General features: G+C 40.2%; 2 protein-coding genes across 5 annotated transcripts; one reads left to right on the top strand and one right to left on the bottom strand.

Annotated features, from left to right (window-relative positions):
• Positions 1–122: 122 nt before the first annotated feature.
• LOC109399552 (irregular chiasm C-roughest protein) lies at positions 123–24,459 on the top strand. The gene is made up of 4 exons (XM_029875267.2): positions 123–313; positions 15,228–15,299; positions 20,965–21,324; positions 21,400–24,459. The coding sequence occupies exons 2-4, from the start codon at positions 15,260–15,262 to the stop codon at positions 21,438–21,440; spliced, it is 441 nt and encodes a 146-aa protein (XP_029731127.1). The 5' UTR covers positions 123–313; positions 15,228–15,259; the 3' UTR covers positions 21,441–24,459.
• On the bottom strand, positions 6,048–13,056 carry LOC115267826 (uncharacterized protein K02A2.6-like). Of its 4 annotated transcripts, none has more exons than XR_003898017.2 (3): positions 11,334–12,551; positions 10,489–10,981; positions 6,048–6,604 (listed from the first exon to the last, which is right to left on the bottom strand). XR_003898017.2 is itself a non-coding variant. In XM_062855804.1 (3 exons), exons 2-3 carry the CDS (start codon positions 10,367–10,369, stop codon positions 6,558–6,560), a joined length of 1,317 nt encoding a protein of 438 aa, XP_062711788.1. In that variant the 5' UTR covers positions 10,370–10,981; positions 11,334–13,056; the 3' UTR covers positions 6,048–6,557. The 4 variants fall into 4 exon arrangements, 3 of the variants coding, with proteins under 3 accessions (XP_062711788.1, XP_062711787.1, XP_062711786.1); XM_062855804.1 differs by having other exon boundaries at positions 9,100–10,981; positions 11,334–13,056; XM_062855803.1 differs by having other exon boundaries at positions 6,048–10,370; positions 11,334–12,564.
• Positions 24,460–24,738: the final 279 nt, after the last annotated feature.

Here is a 24,738-nt window from a genome sequence, read left to right as displayed (position 1 = left end):
CTTCGATATCCCACTGTTGTCTGCTGAACCTGGATGCTGTATGAATCTGAAATGAAAAAAAAAAAAAATCCCGCCTGATTGATGTGACAACAAAAGCGCATGCGTTGCAAACAGACAATCTCTGAGTAGGAGATAATTTTCAGATTGTTTGCATTGTTGTTACGAGCTGGAATGTTGTGAGGCGATTGTTTCGAAATGTTTTCAAACAGTGGTTTTTGAAGGTTTTAATGCAAACAAATTCAGTGGAATTCACAGTGAGCTAACACGGTATATTGATCGAAGTGTTGCACAGAAGTGAAGCATTCTTATTCAGGTAATATTCCATACTATGTTTAAAGTTGTGTTGGGTATTTGAATATGTTAATAAAATGTAGATCTTGTACCGACTTTTCGAACCCTCTTAGCAGAATACTCTCTTTGAATGAGTGTAATCAGTTTTGTACCTTTTGATTCAGCCCTATTTTGCTTATCCTTTGACAGATACGCGTTTGTCGTCTAAATTATTGACGAATCGAACTCTAATCAATGTGTTCGTCAATGCAATTTTTGCCCTTATATACACATTAGCATTGAGTTTTATTCTTTTTATTGTTCATAAAGTGCAGAGAGAGCGTCTCTCACAAGCAATCCACGTGCTTTATCTCGATGAACAAGCATCTTGTAGTCAATCAAACTTTTCGAAATCCTTCACACTCAGTGGTGTAAATTAACGAAATTCACCAACATACGTTATGAATTTTAGCCATAGCTAAAAGCATGGATGCCGCACGATTATCTTATGAAAATTGGTCGTGCTTGTTATAAGTAATTTTAATTTCATAAAATACGCTTATGAAATGAGCAGAAAAAAATCTCTAAAGGATGAAGATCCAGTTCGATCCATGAACGCCGGGATCACTGAGAACGTGTTAAAACCACACGGCTATTAACACTTGGGAATATCGTGATGCTAAATATGTGTAAAAGCCAAGCTATGTGTCGGCTCTGCGTCATAGAGCGACCTTATGAAATTCATTCTTATTATAATTCATGGACACTACACAAGCTAATCCTTATGGAAATCTTAAGTTTGGCTGAGTGTATTAACAATAAGTTCTCTTTGAACAGCGCCTAAATGTATTCTACATATTCTATTATATCGAACTGGTTACCTCCGTGCTGCTTTTCACTTCTATACTCTATCCATTGAAGAATGATGAGCACAGATGAGCACGAGTATGTTGATGTGTGGCTGTTGTTCCTTTTCCAGTTCGATTGAAAATTCATCATGAGTTGCCGTTCGCCGATATTCCATTGTCTGGGTCTGTTAAGACGCTAGTACATTGAGTCAAATATTTGACCAATTACAAATCAATGTTCAAGCATACATATGAACAAACAGAAGTTTACTCTTTGAGGACTGTCCATTAAAAACGTATTTTTCACGATTTTTCGGCATCTCCCTTCTTCGCGTAATATTTTTTTTTGAATGGGAACCCAAATATTTTTATAAGGTGCGTTAAATTTATAAAGCCTCTTCCCCTATAAACCCTAACGTAATTGACGGGCAGTCCCTTAGTTTATTCCTTGTAAAATATTTGAACCTGCGTATTCTGGACCTTATCTAAGCAACCAAAAGTTCGAATACAATAGCATGTTTGGGCTCACTTGGGTTTGAGTTAACCAAACTTGATTTCACGAAAAGTGCGCTTGTGCTGTAATAAAAAAAAACTGGTAAGTCCTCATCAAAAAGTTTTTTTTATGAAGCATTTGTTCTGTTCAATGAAGTAAGGTTGAACAGTGTCGAAACTGCTGCATCCTGCTCTTACCCATTCCTCTTCAACAAATGGGTAAGAGCAGGATGGAGCAACTTCGACCATGTTCAACCTACTTCTTTCCTTTAACAGGTCTATTTTTATTACACGTGGAATCAAAATTAACTCTATTTTTTTGGATTATGTTTTTGACGTTTTTTTTTGAGACTTGAACTCGGGTACTCCTCGTTGAAAGCCGGCGCCTAACCACTACTCCATGTAAGGGTTGTTAAGCATTGAGGGATTTTACTCAAAGTGCTGAAGAAAAAAAAACGGCTTGAAACATCTCTTGTTTTTTTTCTTCTGTCATAAACAATTCTTTTAAGAATTCCTCCACAGTTTTTTTTTCAAAAATTTATTCTGTAATTATTTCAGACATTCTTATTGGAATATTTACTAGGTTTAATCACCGCATGACTTTATCATTATTAACTTTATTTGGCTTTTCTTCGGTGATATGAATACTACTCGGAATAAGAGGGAGTAAGGAAAGTAATGAAAGAATACGGTGGATATAAATATACGCAAGCGAGCGATAAGAGATATTGAACATAAATTGAAATTAATAGAGGGCTATTGTTGAACAACACATTGTGTTGGTTGATTGTGTTGTTCAACAATGGCTCTCTGTTAATTTAAATTTCTGTTCACTTTCTCTTACCGCTCGCTTGCGCATCTATCCACCGTAATATTTCTTTACTTTCCTTAGTCCCTCTTACTCGGAGAAGTATTCATATCACCGAAAAAAGCCAATTAAAGTTAATAATGATTCTTATTGGGATTCTTCCAGCTATTTGTGTTAGAATTCATTCAGTTATTCCCGCTGAAATAGCCCCATGAGTTCTTTCTAGGATTCACCAATGCATCTCTGTTATACCCAGTATATTTTGTATAAAATTTTCATAAATTCATATTTAAATTTCATCAGACTCTAACGTGATTTCTCCTGGGACATCTTCAAGAATTGCTGAAGGAATTTGTCCAGAGATTTTGTCCAAGGATTCTCCCACGAATGCCTCCCGTGATTCTTCCGATAATATTTGCTACGATTTTTCCAGGAATTCTAGATAGAGTTCTTCGGAAACTGATAAATTGGGTATCAGGCCGGGCTCCGGCTGGGATGTAATATCATATTGATTATAGTCTATAAATCACGGTTACTAATATAAAAAAATAGAACCAAAACAAAAGTTACGTTACATCGCGGTATGACTGTATTGTTTTTTAAAATTTTAAAAAACTTGGTAACATTTTTGACGTTTGAACCATTCAGTTTTGAAAATATTTTTTCTTGAATTCTGGAAGAATTACTGAAAGAATTCACCACGGAATCTAATGCTTAGTAGCATGAAAATTTCAAAAATTTTCTCTAAATTTTCCTTTTTATGTCACCCAGATATTCTATCGGATTTTTTTTAAATAAGTACGAATGTTTGGCTTGATATATTCAAATTGAACTCCAGAACTGTTAAAGCATTCCTATTAGAACTCGTGCAAGAATTTTAGGCGAAATCTTATGAAGGGTTCTGATACGAAATATGGCTTTAGTAATATGGCTTTTGAACTGGGCATGTACTTAATATCACAGTTCTTGAAAAAATCTATGATTTTTTTATAGAAATTGTAGAAAAAAGTGTGTGAAAAAACCTAACAGTTCAAGAGGGAATTTAAAGAGTTAAGCTCTAAAGAAATTGAGCGCGAGCATTGGTGACCATACAATTCGTGGTTGCTACTCCATGATTGACCAGAGGTAGCAAAATTGCACAGAGAACTAATAACGGCGTCGGCCACGTCCTTGCGTTCGACTGGGGAAGGGAAGGAATGTAAGCTTGATGACCGTTGCTTCTAAATGTAGGTATATACTAAATACTGAACCCTCCACAGTTGTCTTGGGAAGAAATTCTGTTAGTGTGAAGGGATTGATAGTTACATAGATCAGGATTCACTTTGGTAAGCGATGCGAATCGTGCAACCTTGATTACCAGTAGGTCAGCTCGTAAGGCACGTTCTCCTCCATTTGGGAAACTTGTGCCATCAATTTGTGATACACATAGGCTTTAATCTGATCGGTAAATTAAGTATGACCGGAAGATAAACGATCGTGCCCCTGGACTGCTTGGACACCGGAGAATTTCAATTTGATTCGGAGACTGCTTGGGCGTAGCAGGAAATCCTGGAGGTGACTTATCTATCGTATGAAATCCAGCTTCAGTAGACACCTTGCTTGGCCTTGATCATGGTCTAGGTCTTTATTCTTGTTAAGTTTCTTTCGTCTCTCGAAATGGATAAGAGGGTACTGCCTTTTGAAGCATTTTTTACAGGATGTACTACGATGATCCTTCGACTGTCAATTTCTGGAAGGGCAGATATTAGGTCGCACCTATACTCCGATGACACTATTACGAGATACAACGACTTACAAAAACCACTCCTGGACGATGCATGATGGAATCTTTGGATTTGGATTGCGGGTTGCAGTGCATATTGTGGTAGCTCTGCCTGGTTGATGGAAGCTTCCCAGAGTTCACTGGTCTGGTCGTCCAACACAAGAGTCAATACAGTCTAGCATTAAGCAAATCTGGCTGAGACATCGATTTTTGTGAATCGATTCACCGATTTAATTGAATGCTTTGAATCGATGTTTTCACATCGATTCGATACACTAAAACCTCTTTTTATGCATGTTATTTTTATGCACTTTTAATGTATGCACCTTGTTTATTCCTTCCTTAAAAAGAGGGAAAGCTACTCAGAACCAATATTGTGCATAAAAATATTTAATAATGACGGGAACTACATATTCCAACGGCGGCCAAGGGGTGTTTACAGAGGAGAGCATTTTAGGTTGGTTTTAGAGGCGTTACGCAGGCGTTTTTAGAGGTTTTGGTTTAGGAGGATTGTTTGAGGCATTTCAGGAGGTTTCAGACCATTTTCGGCGTGATTCAGAGGCGTTACGGAAGCGTTACGGAGGAGTTTTCGGGGTGTCCGGAGCACCTCAGGTGCGTCACATGGAGTCCGAGGAGTTTAAGGGGGATTTTGGAGGCATTTCAAGACGTTTCAGATCATTTTTGGCGGGATGCAGAAGCGTTACGAGGAGTTTTCGTGGGGTTCGGAGAGTCTCCGGTGCGTTATATGGGGTAGGAGGGGATTTAAAGGGGATTTTGAAGGCATTTCAGGACGTTTCAGAGCTTTTTCTGCGGGATTAAGAGGCGTTACAAAAGCGTTACGGAGGAGTTTTCGGGGGGTTTGGGGCCTCTGAGGTGCGTTACATGGGGTCCGAGGGGGTTTAAGGGGGATTTTCAAGGCATTCCAGGACGTTTCATAGCATTTTCTGCGGGATTGAGAGGCGTTACGAAAGCGTTACAGAGGAGTTTTCGGGGGGTTTGGAGCACCTCAGGTGCGATACATGGGATCCGAGCGGGTCTATGCGGGATTTTTGAGGCATTTCAGGAAGTTTCAGAGCAGACTCTGAAATATCTTTAAACGCCCATCAAACCTCTTGCAACGCCCTTTAAAGGCTTCTGATATCGCTTGAATTACCCCTAAAGCCTCTTGGAACGCCCCTGAAACACACTTAATACTATTGAAATACCCCAGAATTCCCCGTAATCTCATTATTATTATTATATTTTATTAAAGACACTTTACCAAATAAGTTGGCATTCGTGTCCGCGGTAATCTCATGAAAACACCAAATAATCTTGACAGAACACCCTTACAAAGCTCCTCAAATCCCCCGAAAAAACCCCTTAAAACTCTCCTGAAGCCCCTGGGAACCTCCTTTTTGGGCTTTCTGGGAACTTTCTGGAAACTCCCTTAGCCCCACCTCAACTGCCCAGGAGCAAAGACCTGTTTTCGCGAACTATATTCTCTAATTAAAGCCCAAACTTAATTTATGCATAAATTTCCCTCTTTTTATGCCTTTTTTTTAATTTATGCACATTTTTAATTTATGCAGCCCCAGCCATGTCCATAAAAAGAGGTTCCAGTGTATTATGAAATATTACAAAACTATAAAATGATTCGTTTGCTGCATATAGTTCAAGTTCATGATATAGTTTATTTGTCCAAATAAATTCAATATCAAAATTTGAGATTGCACATCGAATATTTCGCGACTGTGATTCGAAAATGGATATAACTGATATAACTACAAAAGGCGGACAGAGACGAAGCGGAGGAACGTCCTAACTTATTCTTAAACGGAACGGTAAGGTTTCGGATAAAGATGGACGTTAGTCTAAACACGACTGATTCGACTGATGTACAAACAAGTTCTGATTTATTCTTCGATCGCTTTCATGTCACAGCATTCAATTTCCCTTTTTCTCTCTCGAACGAGAGGCTCTCTTCTGAACGTGCACTAACACAACAACTCCTCCTTCCTTTAAGAACGAAATCTAATTCAATTTTTAATAAACATTCGAAATCAAAATCTTTTAACATTTTGATACATTTAGATTTATACAATATACTTAATAATATAGGAAATCACCTTTACGTTTTTTCTTAGCATTTCGATTTGATTTTCTAATTTGTTTCATTTCTTGGTTAATTTCACGCCTATCTATTTGATCTCCGATCGGAGAATCTTCTCTAAAAATAAATGATTCTGCGGGAAAACCGTAAAAATCAGGCTCTTGATCGGAGGAGGCCTCCTCTCCGACATCCGGTTCTCTCCTTCGCTTTCTGGGGTTGACCAGCGCACTCTCGCCGCGTATTACAAAATGTGAGCTAGTTTTGCGGCTGTGATCGTCGGAAATCTTAATCTGTCGTTTGTGCGCAGTAATCAACCTTCCTCCGAGCGATATCTGGAAAACAGTCGAAGAAATTCGTTTGAGATACGTTGCTGGTAACCATCGTCTTATGTCACTCTTGTTAGCGTTTTTATAGTAGATCAGGTCACCGCACTTAAGATCAACGAACTGGTCGTTAAAATGGTCAGTACTTATGGATCTAGTAGGTGAAGAGTCATCATGTCTTTTATTTAAATTATGTTTAAAACTAGTTTTGGGATTGATCAAGTCCAATAGTGTTTTGGGTCTGTATGAAAGGAGTCTCTCAGATGGAAAACAACTTCCATCCTCTTGGCAAGTGTTTCTATAATTTAATAGGAAATAAGATATTTGTAGGTCCGTTTCCAGCTTCTTCATGTCTGGGTCAATTAGAAACTTCTTAAAAACGTCTTTCACTAAACGAACCATGCGCTCTGCCTGCCCGTTGCTTTCAGGGTGATAAGGCGGACTTTTCATCACATTCACCCCTTGTCTTTCAAAAAAATCAACGAAATCCGTAGAATTGAACGGTGGTCCACCGTCTGTCACCAAAACATCCGGCAATCCATATCTGGCAAATACGTTGAGGAAAACTTTGATGACATTTTTGCTATCCGTACTACACTTCATGTATTCGAGCTCAATCCATTTTGTGTAGCTGTCAACAATCACGAGAAACGTTTTGTGGTCCAGGTGAAAAAAATCTGCATGTACTCTGCTGAATGGCTTGTTAGTCGGAATCCATGGTGAATACGATGCTGGTCTCGTAACCGGAGTCATTTGATTGCATATTCTACAGCGTCCGACATACTCTTCTACATCCTTATTCATCCCGAACCAGTACACCGTTCTACGCGCCAGTTGTTTCATTTTGTTTATTCCGCTATGGTTTCTATGAAGCAGCTTCAACGCATTTGATTTTAAAGTATCTGGAATAATAACACGGTCATGGAACAACACGCATCCCTCTACTTCTTCCAGCTCTTGGTGGTGCGAGTACACGTCCCTGAATCTCCTGTCCAGACGGTTTGGCCATCCTTGTCTTAGGTATTCCATGATTTTCACCAAAAACTCATCTCGTAATGTTTCTTTAGCAATTTCTTTGTAGTCGATAGGAAATGTTTCTGTGAAGTTTAGACTTTTTACAAATTCTCGGTCAAAAGCTTTGGGAACAGGCTGCGCAAGGGGAAAACGTGAACAAAAATCTGCATTTGCCATTTTGGAAGAGGGGCGGTATATGATTTCATAGTCGTAAATAGAAAGCTCAATGACGTAACGTTGCAGCCGTGTTACTGAAATCTGATTTTTGCCTTCTTTGCCGAAAATTCCAATCAATGGCTTATGGTCCGTGTAAATCACAAACCTCATGCCAAAAAGAAACTTATGGAATTTCTTTACCGCACAAACAACCGCCAAAGCTTCCAAATGTAAAATGGGGTACTTCCGTTGTGCATCATTCAGACTAAAAGATGTGAAACAAACAGGGCGCTCTTCTCCATCAATGACATGCGACATCACTCCTCCTAATCCGTAACTTGAAGCATCGGTGGTGACAACAATTGGTTTCGTGGGATCAAAATACTCCAACAGGCACGGTCGAAGGAGAAAACTCTTGCAGTCTTTGAAAGTTTGTTCACATTCGTCTGTCCAAAGGAATCTCACATTTTTCTTTAAAAGACCATAAAGGCACTGGATGCGGGAGGAAAGATTGGGGATAAATTTTGAATAATAATTCAGCAAACCCAAAAATGCCTTGAGCTCTGACACATTTCGCGGAGCTTTCGCTTCGCGAATAGTTTCAATTTTTAGAGGACACGGAGACAGCCCTTTATTCGTCAAAATGTGTCCCAAATATGGCAATTCCGTCACAAAAAACTTACACTTCTTCAAATTAACTTTTATATTAGCTTTGGCCAATCTTTCCAGTACTAAATAAAGTTTTCTTCGACAATCCTCCCAGTCGGTTCCCGCAATCAAAACATCGTCCAAATAACAAAACACATTGTCCAGGCCACCAAGAACTTGGTCCATAACTCTTTGAAAAATGGATGCACTTGATGATGCTCCTTGTGGCAGACGATTGTAAACATATAAGCCCTTTATTGTATTTATTACCATAAATTTTCTGGAGGCTTGCGATAACAAAAGCTGCGTATAAGCACCAGCCAAGTCAAGTGAGCAAAAAACTTTTGATCCTGATAGAGAGGCAAAAAGGTCCTGTGCTACAGGCAATGGGTAGGTATTTGGAATTATTACTTTATTTATGGAAACTTTACAATCGATCACTAAACGGATGGTTTGATCCTTCTTCATCACTATTACCACCGGTGAGGCCCATTCGCTGGTTTCTACCGGTGTGATTACCCCATCTCTCTCTAAAGAATCTAAATGCTCAATGACTTTGTCTCGTAGTCTAAGCGGAACTCCATAAGCTTTTCTAAAAATAGGCTTATCTTCCTTCAAAACAAGATCTCCTTCATACCCAACTATTGGAGATGAAAAATCCCCATCAAATACGGTTGAAAACTTACTTTTCAACTGATCGACCACATTTTCCTCGTCGAGCTTGTTAATGCTCTCGTCCTTAGTCCCCGGATTTGAAAAAACATTTCTCCATCCTGCATAGAAGCAGTCCAACCATGTGCGGCCCATCAAAGGAGTAAAATCGTTGTCACAACGAAGCACAATCATGTGAAGCTGCTGCAATTTGCCTTTGAGTTGAACTGAGACACTTATTTTTCCTAATACCTTCAATCTCTTGCCATCAATTACTGCCAGTTTCTTGTTACAAGGTAAAAGCTGTCTCTGTCCAAAATTTCTCAGAAAAAGTTCTTCAGAAATGACGGTCTCTGCAGATCCACAATCAATCTCCATTGTCAAAGTATGTTTCTCCACTAACACCTTTACATGACAGGCTTCGTTTATGCGATTGATCGAGGAAATCGTCATGCAGGGTAAATCCTCTTCGTCTTCATCATCCGTATAACAAGGTCTTTTAAAATTTGATCCCCCACTTTTGCTACTGCTAGAGGTTTTCTTCGGAGATCCTATGAACTTGACATCTGCTTGATGCTGTCCTCTACCATGTAACTTATAGCAAAACTTGCGTGTGTGGCCGCTTTTCTTACAGAAAGAGCAAAAATATGTCGGTTTTTCTGAATCATATCTCCGGTCCCCATATCTTCCTTGTTTATGCCTAGGTGAAAATGAAACACTACGATTACCGCTTTTATTTCTACCGCGATACCTATGTTTTGAACTAGAGCGAACTTCCTTCCTACCCAAACGAGCGACTATCGAAGTATTATGATCTTCATCATCCTTCAGAACACTCGTTCTTATGTTAGAAATTTCGTGATTCATTATAAGTTTTTCCGCCCTAGCAGCAGTTAGATCATCCTCATCGCACAAACGCTTCTGAATCTCACGGTTATATACGCCTATCACCAAAAGATCGCGAATGGCCCTATCTTTAAAGGTACCGAACCCACATTGTTCTGCTAGAACCTTTACCGCTATCACAAAATCCTCCGATTTTTCATTTCGACCCTGCCTTCTGCTCCAAAACTTGTAACTATTGATCACTTCCGAATCACACTTGTCAAATGTTTTAACGTCCTGACCGGGAAAAAGCTTTTTGATTTCAGAAAATACCGTTACGCCACACACGGCTAGAAAAGATGTCTTGTAGCGCTCTTCTGGTACATTGTTATTGAGGAACACGTATTCAAGCTGCTCAACGTATTGCGCAAAAGGAATTGAATTCGGCAGGTATGGCTCAATGGTTGTGGACACCGACATTCTTTATTGAAAAATAAAACAAAAACACAAAATAAATCGAACTGCAAAAATATCACTTGGTTTCAAAATTTGGCCACAATACAAAATTCACCAAAACAAACAAAAACAAAGTCACGTACCTTGAACACTGAAGTACTTCACCTTCAAAAAAATGCTGCCGCCGCAACTCAAAACTGCATGCAGGAAAACAGAGGTAAAATCAACCGTCGTAAGCACCACTGTGAGTTGGTCAAAGTTAACTTCTTGCACAGCAGCCGGCACCAATTCAGCACAAACGTCACCGTCGAAAGTCTCTTCAGAATCAGCTGATCGTTCCTTGGAGGCAGGCCTAAACAATTGATGCACCCTCTATTCAGCAACTGCACTGCACTAGATGTCGTATGGTTGTATGTAGTAGTGAACAGTAGGCTGATGCTGATGTTGATATTGCAGGTCGCTCAATTGCCGTCTCACAAAATATCCCGTGTGTACTCCGACAAATTATCCGCACTAGCACTCACACATGCAGCGCACCTCATGCATGGATACCGAACGACGTGAGTGAACTTCGGCCGTCGAGTGATCGATGATTTCGACGAACTCACTCTCGCAACGACCTGTCAGATGGAGTAACTACACGGAGATAAAAAAGAAACAAAATGGTGTAAAGTATGTATCGAAATTATGGTTTGTGCTGAAACGAAGAAATGGCCAACAACGCTGGAAATCATTAATTTCTCAAAAAATTCTAAATAAAATCGTTCGGTAAAATAATTAATCAAAAACAATGCCGCTATGAAAATTCTAAAGATAGATATGCCACTTTCACTATCACTTTATGCGGCTGCAAACACAAAGCACTCTTTGAAATCCAAACAAAAGCGAAGAACAAAAGGTCACCGAATCGATAAAAAAAAAATGCACTTCAAACGACGCTATTTTTCAGCGGAAATCTCCTAGCTCTTCCCAGGGAAAAATGACTTACGCTGAGCACTGGGAATGTAGGGCGAAATAATTAAACACTTAACCGAGTCACTATCGCGAATTCACTTAATCCGTACTTTTCTCGTCGCCAGCTGATATAACTACAAAAGGCGGACAGAGACGAAGCGGAGGAACGTCCTAACTTATTCTTAAACGGAACGGTAAGGTTTCGGATAAAGATGGACGTTAGTCTAAACACGACTGATTCGACTGATGTACAAACAAGTTCTGATTTATTCTTCGATCGCTTTCATGTCACAGCATTCAATTTCCCTTTTTCTCTCTCGAACGAGAGGCTCTCTTCTGAACGTGCACTAACACAACAATAACGTTGAGACAGTGCATTCTGAATTTTTGAATCGAAAGATAAATCCTGAGATTCCCCAGAACTTTGAGAAGTATTCCCATGTAAAACTGAGAGAAATTCCCCCAGAATCTTTAAAGAGCTCCAGCATTCTGAAAAGGAGTTCCTCTAGAATTATGAGAAAGATTTCTTTAGAATTCTGAAAATGATTACACCAGAATCCTGAGCGACATTATCTAGAAAAGAAAGCAAGACTCTTCCAGTATCTTGTTGGGAATTCTCGCTGAATTCTATTAAGGAATTTCCTAGAATCCTGAGAGAGATTACTCCATATTTCTGAAACGGATTGTGTCAGAGTCCCGAGAGGAATTCTTCCAGAATCCTGTGATAGATTGTCTCAGAAATCTAAGAGAAGCTTTCCCTTGGGTTTCTCCCAAAATGTTCCACAATCCTATGAGGGATTATCCCAGAATCCCGAATAGGGAGAGAGATTCCCACAAAAAAAGTTTTTGGAATTCTAAGATGAATTACCCAAGACACTTAAAAAAATGACCCAGAATCCTAAAAAGGGTTGTTCAGAATCAACAAGTATTACTCCAGCCTGAGAAAGATTCCCTCAAAATACTGAGTGGGATGCCAAAGAAACCTGAGATATACTCTCACAGAATTCTGGGAGATAGGATTCCTTCAGAATCCTGAGAAGAATTCCTCCAGAATCCTTTTAAGTATTCTCCCAAAATTCCCCTAAAATCCTGGATGGAATTTTTGAGAACGTTGAGAATAATTCTGTCAGAATCACGAAAGGTATTCCCCAGAATTCTACGAGTGATTCCCCCAGAATCCTGAAATGAATCATAAGGTGTCGTCCATAAATGCCGTATTCAAAACTCCCTCCCCCCCGCGTAGCATATTTTTCCATACCTAATATATGGCACGTAGCAATTTCAGAGACGATGAGGAGTCTAAAATGTTACGTCATTTACGGACGTCCCCTAAGAGGGGTTCTCTCAGATTCCTGAGTAAAGTGAAATATATTTAGAAGGGGGGTTTTCCGAAAATCTGATAAGGATTTTCCCTGGAAGGGATTGCGAAAACTTCTAGAATGGACTTCCCCAGCATCCTGAGAAGGATTCTCTGGAAATCTGAGAGGCATTTCCACATTAAACAGAAAAATTACTACTGAGAAAGATTCCCTCAGAAATCTGAGTGGGATCCTAAGTGAGACTCTTCCAGAATCCTTAGAGGAATCAACCCAGATCATCCAGATATTTTTTTTGAATCCTGAAAGGGATTTCACCCTTGGTAGGGAACCCTGGTAGGGAATACCCCAAAATCCTGAAATGAATTCCCTGATAATCAAGAGATGCCCTAGAATTCTGATAGGTATTCCCATATAATACTGCTGAGAAAAAATCCTCCAGAATTTTTAAAGAGACTATTCCATAATTTTGAGGATTCCTTGAAAATGCTGTAAATTATCACATTAGCATCCTGAGAGACCTTATCCCAGAAAAGAATGAAAAACTCTTCCAATGGGAATTCTCCCTGAATTCTATTGAGGATTTCCCTAGAATCCTGGGAGAGATTACTCCAGTTTTCGGAGTTGGATTCTCTCAGAATCTTTAGAGGAATTCTTCCAGAATCCTGAGGGATTTCTTCAGATTCCCGAGGATTCTCTCTGAATTCTATGATGGCTTGCCTCAGAATTCTGAGAGAAGTTTTTACTCGGGATTCTCCCAGAATGCTCAGACGGATATCCCCAGAACTCCCTGGCGGATTCTTCCAGTATCCTGAGAAGGATTCTACTAGAACCCTGAGAGAAATTCTCCTGCAGTAAATATTGAAAGACATCCCATTAGAATCCTGAGAGAGATTGCCTCAGGACCCTGAGAGGGATCCTAAGAGGGGATCTTTCACATTATTAAGAGAAATTCATTTAGAATCTTGTAAGGGATTCTCAAACAAAATTGTTCGTAGTCTGTAGCAGGACTCCAGTCCAGATCCGGTCCCACGGACCAATGTTTGGGCTCGGCCGTCAACTCAAGATTTATAGGTGGAACAATGGGCTGGGATAATTGATAATGGTACCAATTTCAGCAAGGAAAGGAACGAAACACTTTGCTGCTAATAATTGAATATTTATTCCGATGGTTTACTGTTTAGTGGTTTCAGTTTTGATACGGGTTCAACTGTATTTCGAAAGAATTCCCGATAAAACTGGTAGAAATTATTCCTAACAGTTCTTCTAACAGTTCGTTGAATGATTTATTCGACATTCTTTGTGTACATATAGTTTACATATAGTCGTTCCAAGAAACATTGACATAATGTGGCGAAGAATTTCGTGAGATTTTCGATATGCTTAAGAAGATTGTCTTAAAAGATAGACTTCTGAGAAATTTATGATGCAAAAATACTTAAATGCTTGCAGGTACAATTTCGGGCATAAATTTTGGAAGAATTTCTGTAGAACTTTCCTTGAGAAAAAAGATGTTCTTGAAATTTTGAAATTTTGAAAATAATTACAACTATTATGAATAAAATTTCTTTAATGATTTTTGGTAGAGGTCAGCAAATTTTCTGGATGAATTTGTAATTGTAGTGTTTTTGATGAAATTTTTTTGCGTCAAGACGCTCCCTTTGCAGAATTTTTCATACTCGGTAAGCCTCGTTTGACAAATATACGACTCGTGTTGTAAAAATCTTCATTTTGCAGCTCGTTGCATAGATAACTATAACATCCTTTTTAGATGACGAAAAACAATACCTAATTAGATAAAAAAAAAACCTTACCTTACCATAATTAAGGACCATTTCGAGCTCCCGAGCTTCCTAACTAAAGGGTGAGTCGTTAATTATTGTGCCACCCTACCTTCAAGTGATTCGCAAATTGTCTACAGTTAACGAAATGAAACCAAATTATTACTGTAGTTTCGTATATGTATGTATTTCAACTTTTTGGTATAGATTCAAGTTTAGGATGCGTTTTAGTGAAATTCACGACATTTTCAATTAACGTCCTCCATGTGGACATGTTCAGGCTCCACTTGCAACAAATAATTAAAGCTCTGGTTTGTTTATGCGCATCGTGCCTGGTTTTCACCCAGCTCCAAGCTTATGTTTCACTGACAACCGTTCCTGAAACCTATTTCGAACATTAAGATGATCCGATAATGTATAATCATCAATTGTTCCAAGGCGCTATACCATGATTTTAGATTTTAGCATGTGATTGTACAACATCTTTTTTATAACTGTGAACTGAATTTATTCTATATCGAGCGGAATCTCACTGATAACTGCTCAATTCATTTTATGTAAACAATAGACTCTAAGGAGAAACTGTACAAAATTTGGTTGATTTTGGTGAAGTAGGAAAAAAGTTACGTTAGTTTGAAATGGCACAATAATTATCGACTCACCCTTTAGTAACTGGATTGGTCTGACTGGACTGACTCATATTAAATGAAACGTATTTTTGAACCTTTTGGTATAAGTTGTATGAATCGATATTAGATTCCTTTTTATTGTGCTTTTGAACAATGTTGGCGTGGCTTTGAGCAAATATTACTTTATTCTTTTTATTCACAGATTGCACACTCTTCGCTGGACAAAGTCCAAACATGAAGCACTGCATTTCGAACTGGTTAGCCTCAATCACAGGTAGGTTATGGTTGCACAAAATTTCTCTTGTTTTCTTCTTTTCTAGCGTAACATGCCAACTTAGATAGGACATGCTTTGCTGTTAACTGTTAAGCCTTTTGCTACGTGCACTCGGGCAGCTTTTTATTTATTTAACCCTCTATGATAAATTGCCAATTGTTGCACACTCCATGCTTTTTTTTATGGGGTGTGAAACAATTGGCGAGTTTTTGAGGTGTGAAAAATTGGCGATTTACCCTAATACCCATTTTTTTTAAATTTTGATTCAAATATCATTGTTTTCCATCTAATATCGATTTAAACATGTTTTGGAGACCATTCTTTTTAATTTGCGATTTTTTGAGTTTTGGTTTTTTTTTAATTTTTATTTTTGAACATCCCCACTGTTACGTGAGAAATGTTGTGAGAACCCCTATACATTGTCGGAATACTGTCTGTTTGTGTATGTCAACTTTCGGATGGTTTCTGTTTTGTTCCCGTGTTATTAGCATGTGAAAATCAATGAAAAGATCACCAAATTTAGCAACAGCACGGGTGCACGGAACGAATTTCCTCGTTCCTATGTGTAGAACACCGAAGTTGTGAGTAGTTATTAATTATGTATTATGTTAAATGTTCTAATTAGATCAATAAATTGCAGCTTTACAGCATAGGCTAAATGTATCAACTGCGCGTTTTCATTTGCCTTGCTAAAAGATCGGTCCCCAAAGCTGCTGTTTGCAACACCCACCCTTTTTTTCCTGGAATCGTATTTGGGATACGGATTTTTGAGACGAAAACATTTTGAGATTATATGATTAATGTTGAATTTTTTTTTGAATTTTGGGGAAAACAACTTTAGAGTGTTTTCGACTCCAATAAAATATTTGCTATGAAAGAACGATTTGAAAAACAAAAATGATAATTATAGCGATTCAATACAAAAAACAAAGACTTCAGAAAGGTGACTAAAGCGGCATTTGTTCAATGATTAAAAAAAAATGTAAATACGCTTTAAAAGACACAAAAGACCATTTTGAGATGTACATAACAGAATATACCTATTAGCCAAAAATAAAATAGTTTTGATTGTTCAGGAAATAAAAATTAGAAAAATTGTCAAACTATACTCCGTCTAAAAGTGGGTTTGGATATTAGAGGGTTAATGGTGCTGTTACAGTCCACAGGAAAGTAGTAAGTAGAATACAGTAATTTTTCGACACTTTCCATCGACGGAGTTCGAGCTCTGCCAGTTAATAGAGAGAGCTATTCAGCATCACCACTCTGAGGGTATCTGGATTCGATTTTCCGTTCATCCAGAATCTTTACGTTATGGATAATTTCTCTGACTTCTCGGACACATTGCATATCTTCATCCTTCAAGCCTGCAACACAGTGTATGATGAAAAAGCGGTCAAACTGATGAATATTATCGGTCAATGCTGAGGATAGGAAATCACGTAGGGCTGCAAAACGGTGAGTCGATAAGGAGAGCGTCCAATATAGCTCTGGTCCTCACAAGTTCCTACCTCATGCTTCCACGGGTCAAGCGATGACAAAGACCGCCAGCTAAGAGTTGTGTGCTTAGCTGGTAGTGCAGCCTGGGCACTGTTGTCCTTCTGACTTCAGCTAGATTGAGGAGGTACGATTCGAGCGTTTGTTCACCAAGGAGGTGCGGCTCAAACAGCGTCTGTTCTGGCATCCAGCGGCTGAGTAAGAAACGCTGCACCACGCCCAGCTAGATCCAAGGTGGTAGCCCCATCAGCGTGGTCGTCCCAGTGTTGGTTGGGACGTTAAACAGAACTGGCACGATGGCCCTCCGGCGAGACAGGAGTGTTGGCGTAGGCCCAATAAGCCACCCGTAAAAATCCCCATTGCAAATAACATAGGAGAAAATACGACTCGATACAATCGGCAAAGACCCACGCGACGAAATAAGGACTACGATTGGAAACTTGGAACATGGAATTGCAAGTCACTAGGTTTCGCAGGATGTGACAGGATAATCTACGACGAACTACATCCCCGCAACTTCGACATCGTGGCGTTGCAGGAACTTTGTTGGACTGGACAGAAAGTGTGGAAAAGCGGGCATCGAGCGGCTACCTTCTACCAAAGCTGTGGCACCACCAATGAACTGGGAACAGGTTTTATAGTGTTGGGCAAGATGCGACAACGTGTGATCGGGTGGCAGCCGATCAACGCAAGGATGTGCATGTTGAGAGTTAAGGGCCGTTTCTTCAACTACAGCATCATCAACGTCCACTGCCCACACGAAGGGAGACCTGATGACGAGAAAGAAGCGGCCTACGCGCAGTTAGAGCAAACATACGATGGTTGCTCGCCGCGTGACGTGAAAATCGTTGTCGGCGACATGAACGCGCAGGTAGGAAGGGAGGAAATGTACAGACCGGTAATCGGGCGAAACAGCCTGCACGCCGTATCGAATGATAACGGCCAGCGATGCGTAAACTTTGCAGCCTCCCGTGGTATGGTAGTCCGAAGCACCTTCTTCCCCCGCAAAGATATCCACAAAGCCACCTGGAGATCACCCGACCACCAAACAGAAAACCAAATCGACCACGTTCTAATCGACGGTAAATTCTTCTCAGATATAACCAACGTCCGCACATACCGCAGTGCGAATATAGATTCGGATCACTACTTAGTCGCTGTATGCATGCGCTCAAAACTTTCGACAGTTATCACCACGCGTCGAAGTCGAACGCCGCGGCTCAACATCGAGCAACTTCGTAACGTAGAAGTGGCTCAAGACTACGCGCAGCAGTTAGCAGTGGCCCTACCAACGGAAGAGCAGCTTGGCGCAGCTACACTTGAAGATGGCTGGAGGGACATCCGATCTGCCATAGGTAGTACCTCGGCTACAGCACTAGGCTTCGCGACTCCGAATCACAGAAACGACTGGTACGACGGCGAATGTGAACAGTTGAAAAACGAGAAGAATGCAGCATGGGCGAGAATGCTGCAACACCGTACGAGAGCGATTAAGGCACGTTATAGACAGGTGCGGAACAGGCAGAACTCAGTCTTCCGGATGAAAAAGCACCAGCAGGAAGAACGAGATCGCGAAGCGATGGAAGAGCTATACCGCGCTAAGGACACACGAAAGTGCTACGAGAAGCTGAACCGCTCGCGCAGAGGCTTTGTGCCACAAGCCGACATGTGTCGAGATAATCACGGGAATATTCTCACGAGCGAGCGTGAGGTGGTCGAGAGGTGACGGCAGCATTACGATGAGCACCTCAATGGCGACGTTGCAAGTACCGAAGGTGGCGTGGTAACAGATCTAGGAGTATGTGCACAGGACGAAAGACTTCCGGCCCCTGACCTTCAAGAGATTGAGGAGGAGGTTGGCCGGTTGAAAAACAACAAAGCCGCTGGAGCAGATCAACTACCAAGCGAGCTTCTAAAATACGGTGGAGAAGCACTGGTGAGAGCACTACACTGGGTCATTACCAAGATTTGGGAGGAGGAAGTATTACCGGAGGAATGGATGGAAGGTATCGTGTGTCCCATCTACAAAAAGGGCGACAAGTTGGATTGCGGGAACTACCGCGCGATCACACTACTGAGCGCTGCCTACACGATACTCTCTCAAATTTTATGCCGCCGTCTATCACCGATTGCAAGAGAGTTCGTGGGGCAATATCAGGCTGGATTTATGGGTGAACGCGCTACAACGGACCAGATGTTCGCCATCCGCCAGGTGTTGCAGAAATGCCGCGAATACAACGTGCCCACACATCACTTGTTCATCGATTTCAAATCGGCGTATGATACAATCGATCGAGAACAGCTATGGCAGATTATGCACGAATACGGATTCCCGGATAAACTGATACGGTTGATCAAGGCGACGATGGATCGAGTGATGTGCGTAGTTCGAGTATCATGGACACTCTCGAGTCCCTTCGAATCTCGCAGAGGGTTACGGCAAGGTGATGGTCTTTCGTGCTTGCTGTTCAACATTGCTTTGGAGGGTGTAATTAGAAGAGCGGGGATAAACACGAGTGGGACGATTCTCACGAAGTCCGTTCAGCTGCTTGGTTTCGCCGATGATATTGATATTATTGCTCGTAAATTTGAGACGATGGCGGAAACGTACATCCGACTAAAGAGTGAAGCCAGGCGAATCGGATTAGTCATTAATGTGTCGAAGACAAAGTACATGATGGCAAAGGGCTCCAGGGAGGAATCACCGCGCCCGCCACCCCGAATTCATATCGACGGTAATGAAATCGAGGCGGTTGAAGAATTCGTGTACTTGGGCTCACTGGTGACCGACGACAACGACACCAGCAGAGAAATTCAGAGGCGCATTGTGGCAGGAAATCGTGCCTACTTTGGACTCCGCAGAACTCTACGATCGAATAAAGTTCGCCGTAACACGAAGTTAACCATCTACAAAACGTTGATTAGACCGGTCGTCCTCTATGGGCACGAAACATGGACCCTACGTGCAGAGGACCAACGCGCCCTTGGAGTTTTCGAACGGAAGGTGTTGCGTACCATCTACGGCGGAGTGCAGATGGAAGACGGGACTTGGAGAAGGCGAATGAACCACGAGCTGCATCAGCTGCTGAGAGAACCAACCATCGTCCATACCGCGAAAATCGGGAGGCTACGGTGGGCGGGTCACGTCATCAGGATGTCGGATAGCAACCCGACTAAAATGGTTCTCGAGAGTCATCCGACCGGTACAAGAAGACGTGGTGCGCAGCGAGCTAGGTGGGTCGACCAAGTGGAGGACGATCTGCGGACCCTACGCAGAGTGCGGAACTGGAGGCAAACTGCCATGGACCGAGTGGAATGGAGGCGGCTACTATGTACAGCAGAGGCCACCCCGGCCTTAGCCTGACCGGTAAGGTAAGGTAAGGAAATCACGTATCAAAGTAAAAAAAAACAGCAAATCGCCAGGCTAGTTCAAACCAAAAGTTCAAATTTGTAAAGCGTCTTGGCAGTAAAAAAAATCTTTCAAAGAAAGAGCACATTCGTCTAACTAAACTGTGCGGACCGCCAGCTACCCGCAAGGAGAAAATCCTTTCGACGTTGATGGTGGTGAGATATGCACTTTTCCTTTTTTCTGGCATGGCATTCTTCACCGTTATATCCCCAACTTGGTGGTTCACTTACTTCCATCCATATCATGATTACACACCATGCACGAAGAAGGATGAGTTTTCGTGGTACTCCAGTGCTTACTACTCACTTACTAGCTTACTCATTTCGACGAGGCGAACGCCAACGTCCACAAAAAAAATCCGGTGGGTGGCGGGAAACCGTTGAGCAAAGATCATTGCACTAAATTGATTTAAAATTAATTGGAAGCAAAGATTTATCTTCGAGCTAGTGGTAAGATTTATCGGTGTGGCTGCCCTGTAGTCTAGTGCGAGCAGCTGTGTTGTTGGAAGATTTAGCACGATTTTTAGTTTGTCTTTATATTCAGGTTATTCGTTTCGAGAACAACTCTATGAAAAATCTTACAGATGTTGTATCTCTAATTTAGGGCAAACACCTTAATGTAAGAAGTAAAAATCATTTTATCTTAATCTTCATTTAAACACTGTAGAACTCGGTGTATGTGCTTAATCCATCGATTATTACAGATATCTTTAAGTGTTCTCCATCAGTCAATCAATTACCGTACCTTCATTGAATATTGCAGTGCTCTGCTGTATCGTCATCGCACGTCCCTCCCTGCAGGTCCTGGGTGAACTTCAGCAGCAAGCATTTCGCATCACTCCGAACGATATAGAGGCCCACCTTGGCGATGAAGTCGTGTTGCGATGCGAAATCGAACGGCTAGCCGGTCGAGTCCAATGGACTAAGGATGGCTTTGCGCTTGGATTCAGTAACGAAATTTTGGGCTACCCACGGTTTTCTCTGAATCAAAACCATAGTACCGGAGTGTTCAACCTGCGGATCACCAACGCATCGGTGGAGGATGCCGCCAGTTACCAGTGCCAGGTGGGACCAGCCAAACACAACCAACCGATCCGAGCCGGAGCCAAGCTGACCGTTTTAGGTGGGGAATATTCGAAGTGGAAACAAAATCAAAAGATGCAGAATGCTTAAAGGTATTTTTTTTATTTATTTTCAGGATCAACTAAAGGTCATCATGGTATATACCATTGGAATTGAACGATAGAGGTTTATTTTTTAGAATCTGCCAAGAAGAGCGATCACAATCGCTTCGAATAATATTATAGGTACATCCGCTAGATATGATTCATTTGTAGGCATTGTGATGGGATAAACATATCAACATATTGAAATAAAGTCCAATTCGAATAATAACAATGTTGAGTACTCTCAGTACTTAATCTAATAAATATTAGATTTCATGCACTTAAGTCTGAAATTATTTTTTTTCAAATAATTATTGTAAAATCCAAAAATGAAAGAAAGTGAGCTGGTGGAAACATGCAGCTGTATAAATACCTTAATCAACAATAGTATCAAATCCCGAGAGGTGAGTAACAAACCAAGAACAAAATACGAAGGTAAATTGTCATCATGTAACAATGGTTCCCCGTTGATCCAGGATCTTTTCGTTAAGGAAATTTCCTAGACTTTCTTGGGCATTGAGTATCTTCGTGTCTGCCACATGATTACCATCGGTAGAGGAAGCCCTCAGTGAATAACGGTGGAAATGTTACAGGATGAGAATATTAAACTGAGAAGCAGGCTTTGTCTTAGTGGAGACGTTACGCCAAGAAGAAGAAGAAGAAGAAGAAAAAGAAGAAGAAGAAGAAGAAGAAAAGGAGGAAGAAGAAGAAGAAGAAGAAGAAGAAGAAGAAGAAGAAGAAGAAGAAGAATAAGAAGAAGAAGAAGAAGAAGAAGAGCTTAGAACAGTGGGGCAGCACGGACGTCAACCACGAATAGATGTGCCGTAGTCCACATGAATTTGACGTGTTTGGGAAATTGACACTTTTGGGCACTCTGCCAGATCTGGGATGTGCACGACATTTGCGAATTAGTCATTACCAGTCATTAACAACATTTCACTAACAGATCAATTCCACCCCGAAAGTAAAATTTTTGATATTTTATTTTAAATGATATTTTTTATAATAAAAAGATTTGCAGTAGAATTTTCAACCTTTTCGACAGATGAAAACCATGATCGTACTTGACTTAAAGCATTGAGTTTAACCAAATCGATAAGTATTCAATAATTATTCGTCAAAAACTGCGAAAAGTGATCAATTTCACCCGAAATCACGGTATCTATCGATTGGGTTTGTTGAATAGAACTTAAACCTAAATATCCGACATTATTTTGAAAACCATGATGGCGGCCACTGAATGGTAGTTTAAGCTATGATATTTTGCAATATGGGTATCTATTGATAGAGCTTGATGAGAAAAACTCAAAAGTAAATATCCAAAGCCATTTTGAAAACAAAGATGGTGGATCAAAATCCAAGATGGTGATAACAGAATGGTGGTTTGAGCTATGATGCCATGCAATATCGAACGGATTTGATGAGTAGAAGTTAGATTATTGTAAAGCGTATGGTGATTGGTTTAGAGGATACGGTAGAAGGTAGGATGGATGATAGGGTAGAGAGTAGGGCAGAAGGCAGGGTTGACGGTTAGGATAGAGCGTAGGATAGAGGTTTGGGATAGAGGGCAGAGAAGTCGGTTAGGTGAACGGTAAAATGGCCAGGAATAGATAAGATGAGACTTTCTCGAGATGCCTTCAGGAATTCTTTCCGAGATTTCTTCAGGCATTGCTCTTGAGAATCTTCCCAGAAATCCTCCCGGGATTCCTTCCATCCGGAATTGCTGTGGAGATTGCTCCTAAGATCTCTTCAGGGACTTCTGCAGGGATTGTTTTAGAAAATCCTTACATAATTCTTTGAGTTATTCTATTCCTTCAGGGATTGAACTCCTTCGTAGATTTTTTTCCGGAATTTCTGCTGTTATTCCATTAGGGATTCCTCCCGAAAAGGAATATTAGAGAATATAAATTTCTGCCGAGATTTTTTCAGGCAACCTTAAATTTTTTAGTTATTCGTGCAGGAATGTCTGATAGGATTCCATCAAAATTTCTTCCCGAGTTTTTTTTAGGGATTTTTTAATAATTCTTCTATGGTTCTTTCAGGGATTCCTGCTGCGCTTCCATCTGAGATTCCTGCCATGATTCCTCTAAGCAGCGTTTCTCAAACTATGGGTCGCGACCCACTGATGTGTCGCGGGTTGATTTTTAGTGGGTCGCGAAGGCTTGGGCGTATTGCAATAAATGTCTTAATTTACGAATGTCAAATAATATTGCCAGCCATTTTCCAATATAAAAATACCTCCTGGAGAATTGTCAGAGTTTCTAGGAATTCGGTTATAGGCATTTGTCTGAAATAATTGGATAATTGGATTCTCTGCATTCTGAAATAGTTTCTGAAACTATGAGATTTCAATAAAAAAAACTTAAGATCAGGGCAAAGATCAGGGTTACATTTTAGATTTTATTTAAATTTTTATTCATGCATATTTTAGATTATAACTTGTGTTCTGGAAAAAATACGTTCAAGTTTTTTTTTTGCTTTCGGATGTGTTATCAGTTAGATTTACACTCCGACTTTTCGAACCATCTAAGCAGAATAAACTTTTCGAATGAGTGCAGATTCACATGCCAAGCTCAGCAGTTAAAATATTAAAAAAAAAAAAAAACAGAAAGACCTACCACAATTCAGAAAAACGAAAAGAATACCATATTTCGACAAGATACCTTATTTAACCGACCTTCAGTAAAGCTTAACTTCAAAAAAAAAATCTGCTAGATGCCAATAATCTAAACTTTTACGGAAATCAAAAGTGAAACTGAAAAGTGATTTGAACTTAAATAGAAAAAAAAGAGTGTGTATGAAGGATGAAAATAGAAATTTCAAGGAGATCCAGCAACACAATAGTTCTAAAAACTTTGAAATTGTGCAGAAGCATAAAATTGCCACTCTATCTTCAAAGACTTTATAAAAATTTTAGTTTTTTTTTGTTTATTTCTAGAATGTGTGAGAGAATACCTAAGACCTGTAGTGTTTCATTGAAGCCATTATAAACTTGGAAATTTATCTCAAATTCTATAGACCCCTAAGAGTTTACTAAAGCTGCTCACTTGGGCACCTTAGTCTTACTCAGACTTCAAAAGACCGAAATAAACACTGTAAATTAAAAAAACATACTTTTTAAGTTTGACTGCTATGTAACGAACGTATAAAAGTGATGAAGTGTATTTATTCAAAAAAATCAGGTCGAATTTGCAGAAAAATTACGTATTTTCTGAAAATGCGTGCTGGTGGGTCGCCAAATCCTATAAAAATCAAAAGCGGGTCGCAAGCTGAAAAAGTTTGAGAACCCCTGAAGGATTTCATCAGGTAATCTCTACGGGATTCGTGTTGGTATTTTTATTTTGTTTATATTAACGTGTATTTTAACTTAA

Source organism: Aedes albopictus, chromosome 3 (assembly GCF_035046485.1).
Source record: "Aedes albopictus strain Foshan chromosome 3, AalbF5, whole genome shotgun sequence".
Classification (NCBI taxonomy): domain Eukaryota; kingdom Metazoa; phylum Arthropoda; class Insecta; order Diptera; family Culicidae; genus Aedes; species Aedes albopictus.
Note: the sequence above shows the minus strand (reverse complement) of the source record. Positions and strands in the feature narration are given on the sequence as shown.

Excerpts from the sequence above, each read along its gene's own strand:
- LOC115267826 (XM_062855803.1), bottom strand. The coding sequence starts at position 10,369 with ATGTCGGTGTCCACAACCATTGAGCCATACCTGCCGAATTCAATTCCT.
- LOC109399552 (XM_029875267.2), top strand. The coding sequence starts at position 15,260 with ATGAAGCACTGCATTTCGAACTGGTTAGCCTCAATCACAG. Across the intron at positions 15,300-20,964 it reads CTGGTTAGCCTCAATCACAG|TGCTCTGCTGTATCGTCATC; the intron begins GTAGGTTATGGT and ends TGAATATTGCAG. Across the intron at positions 21,325-21,399 it reads AGCCAAGCTGACCGTTTTAG|GATCAACTAAAGGTCATCAT; the intron begins GTGGGGAATATT and ends ATTTATTTTCAG.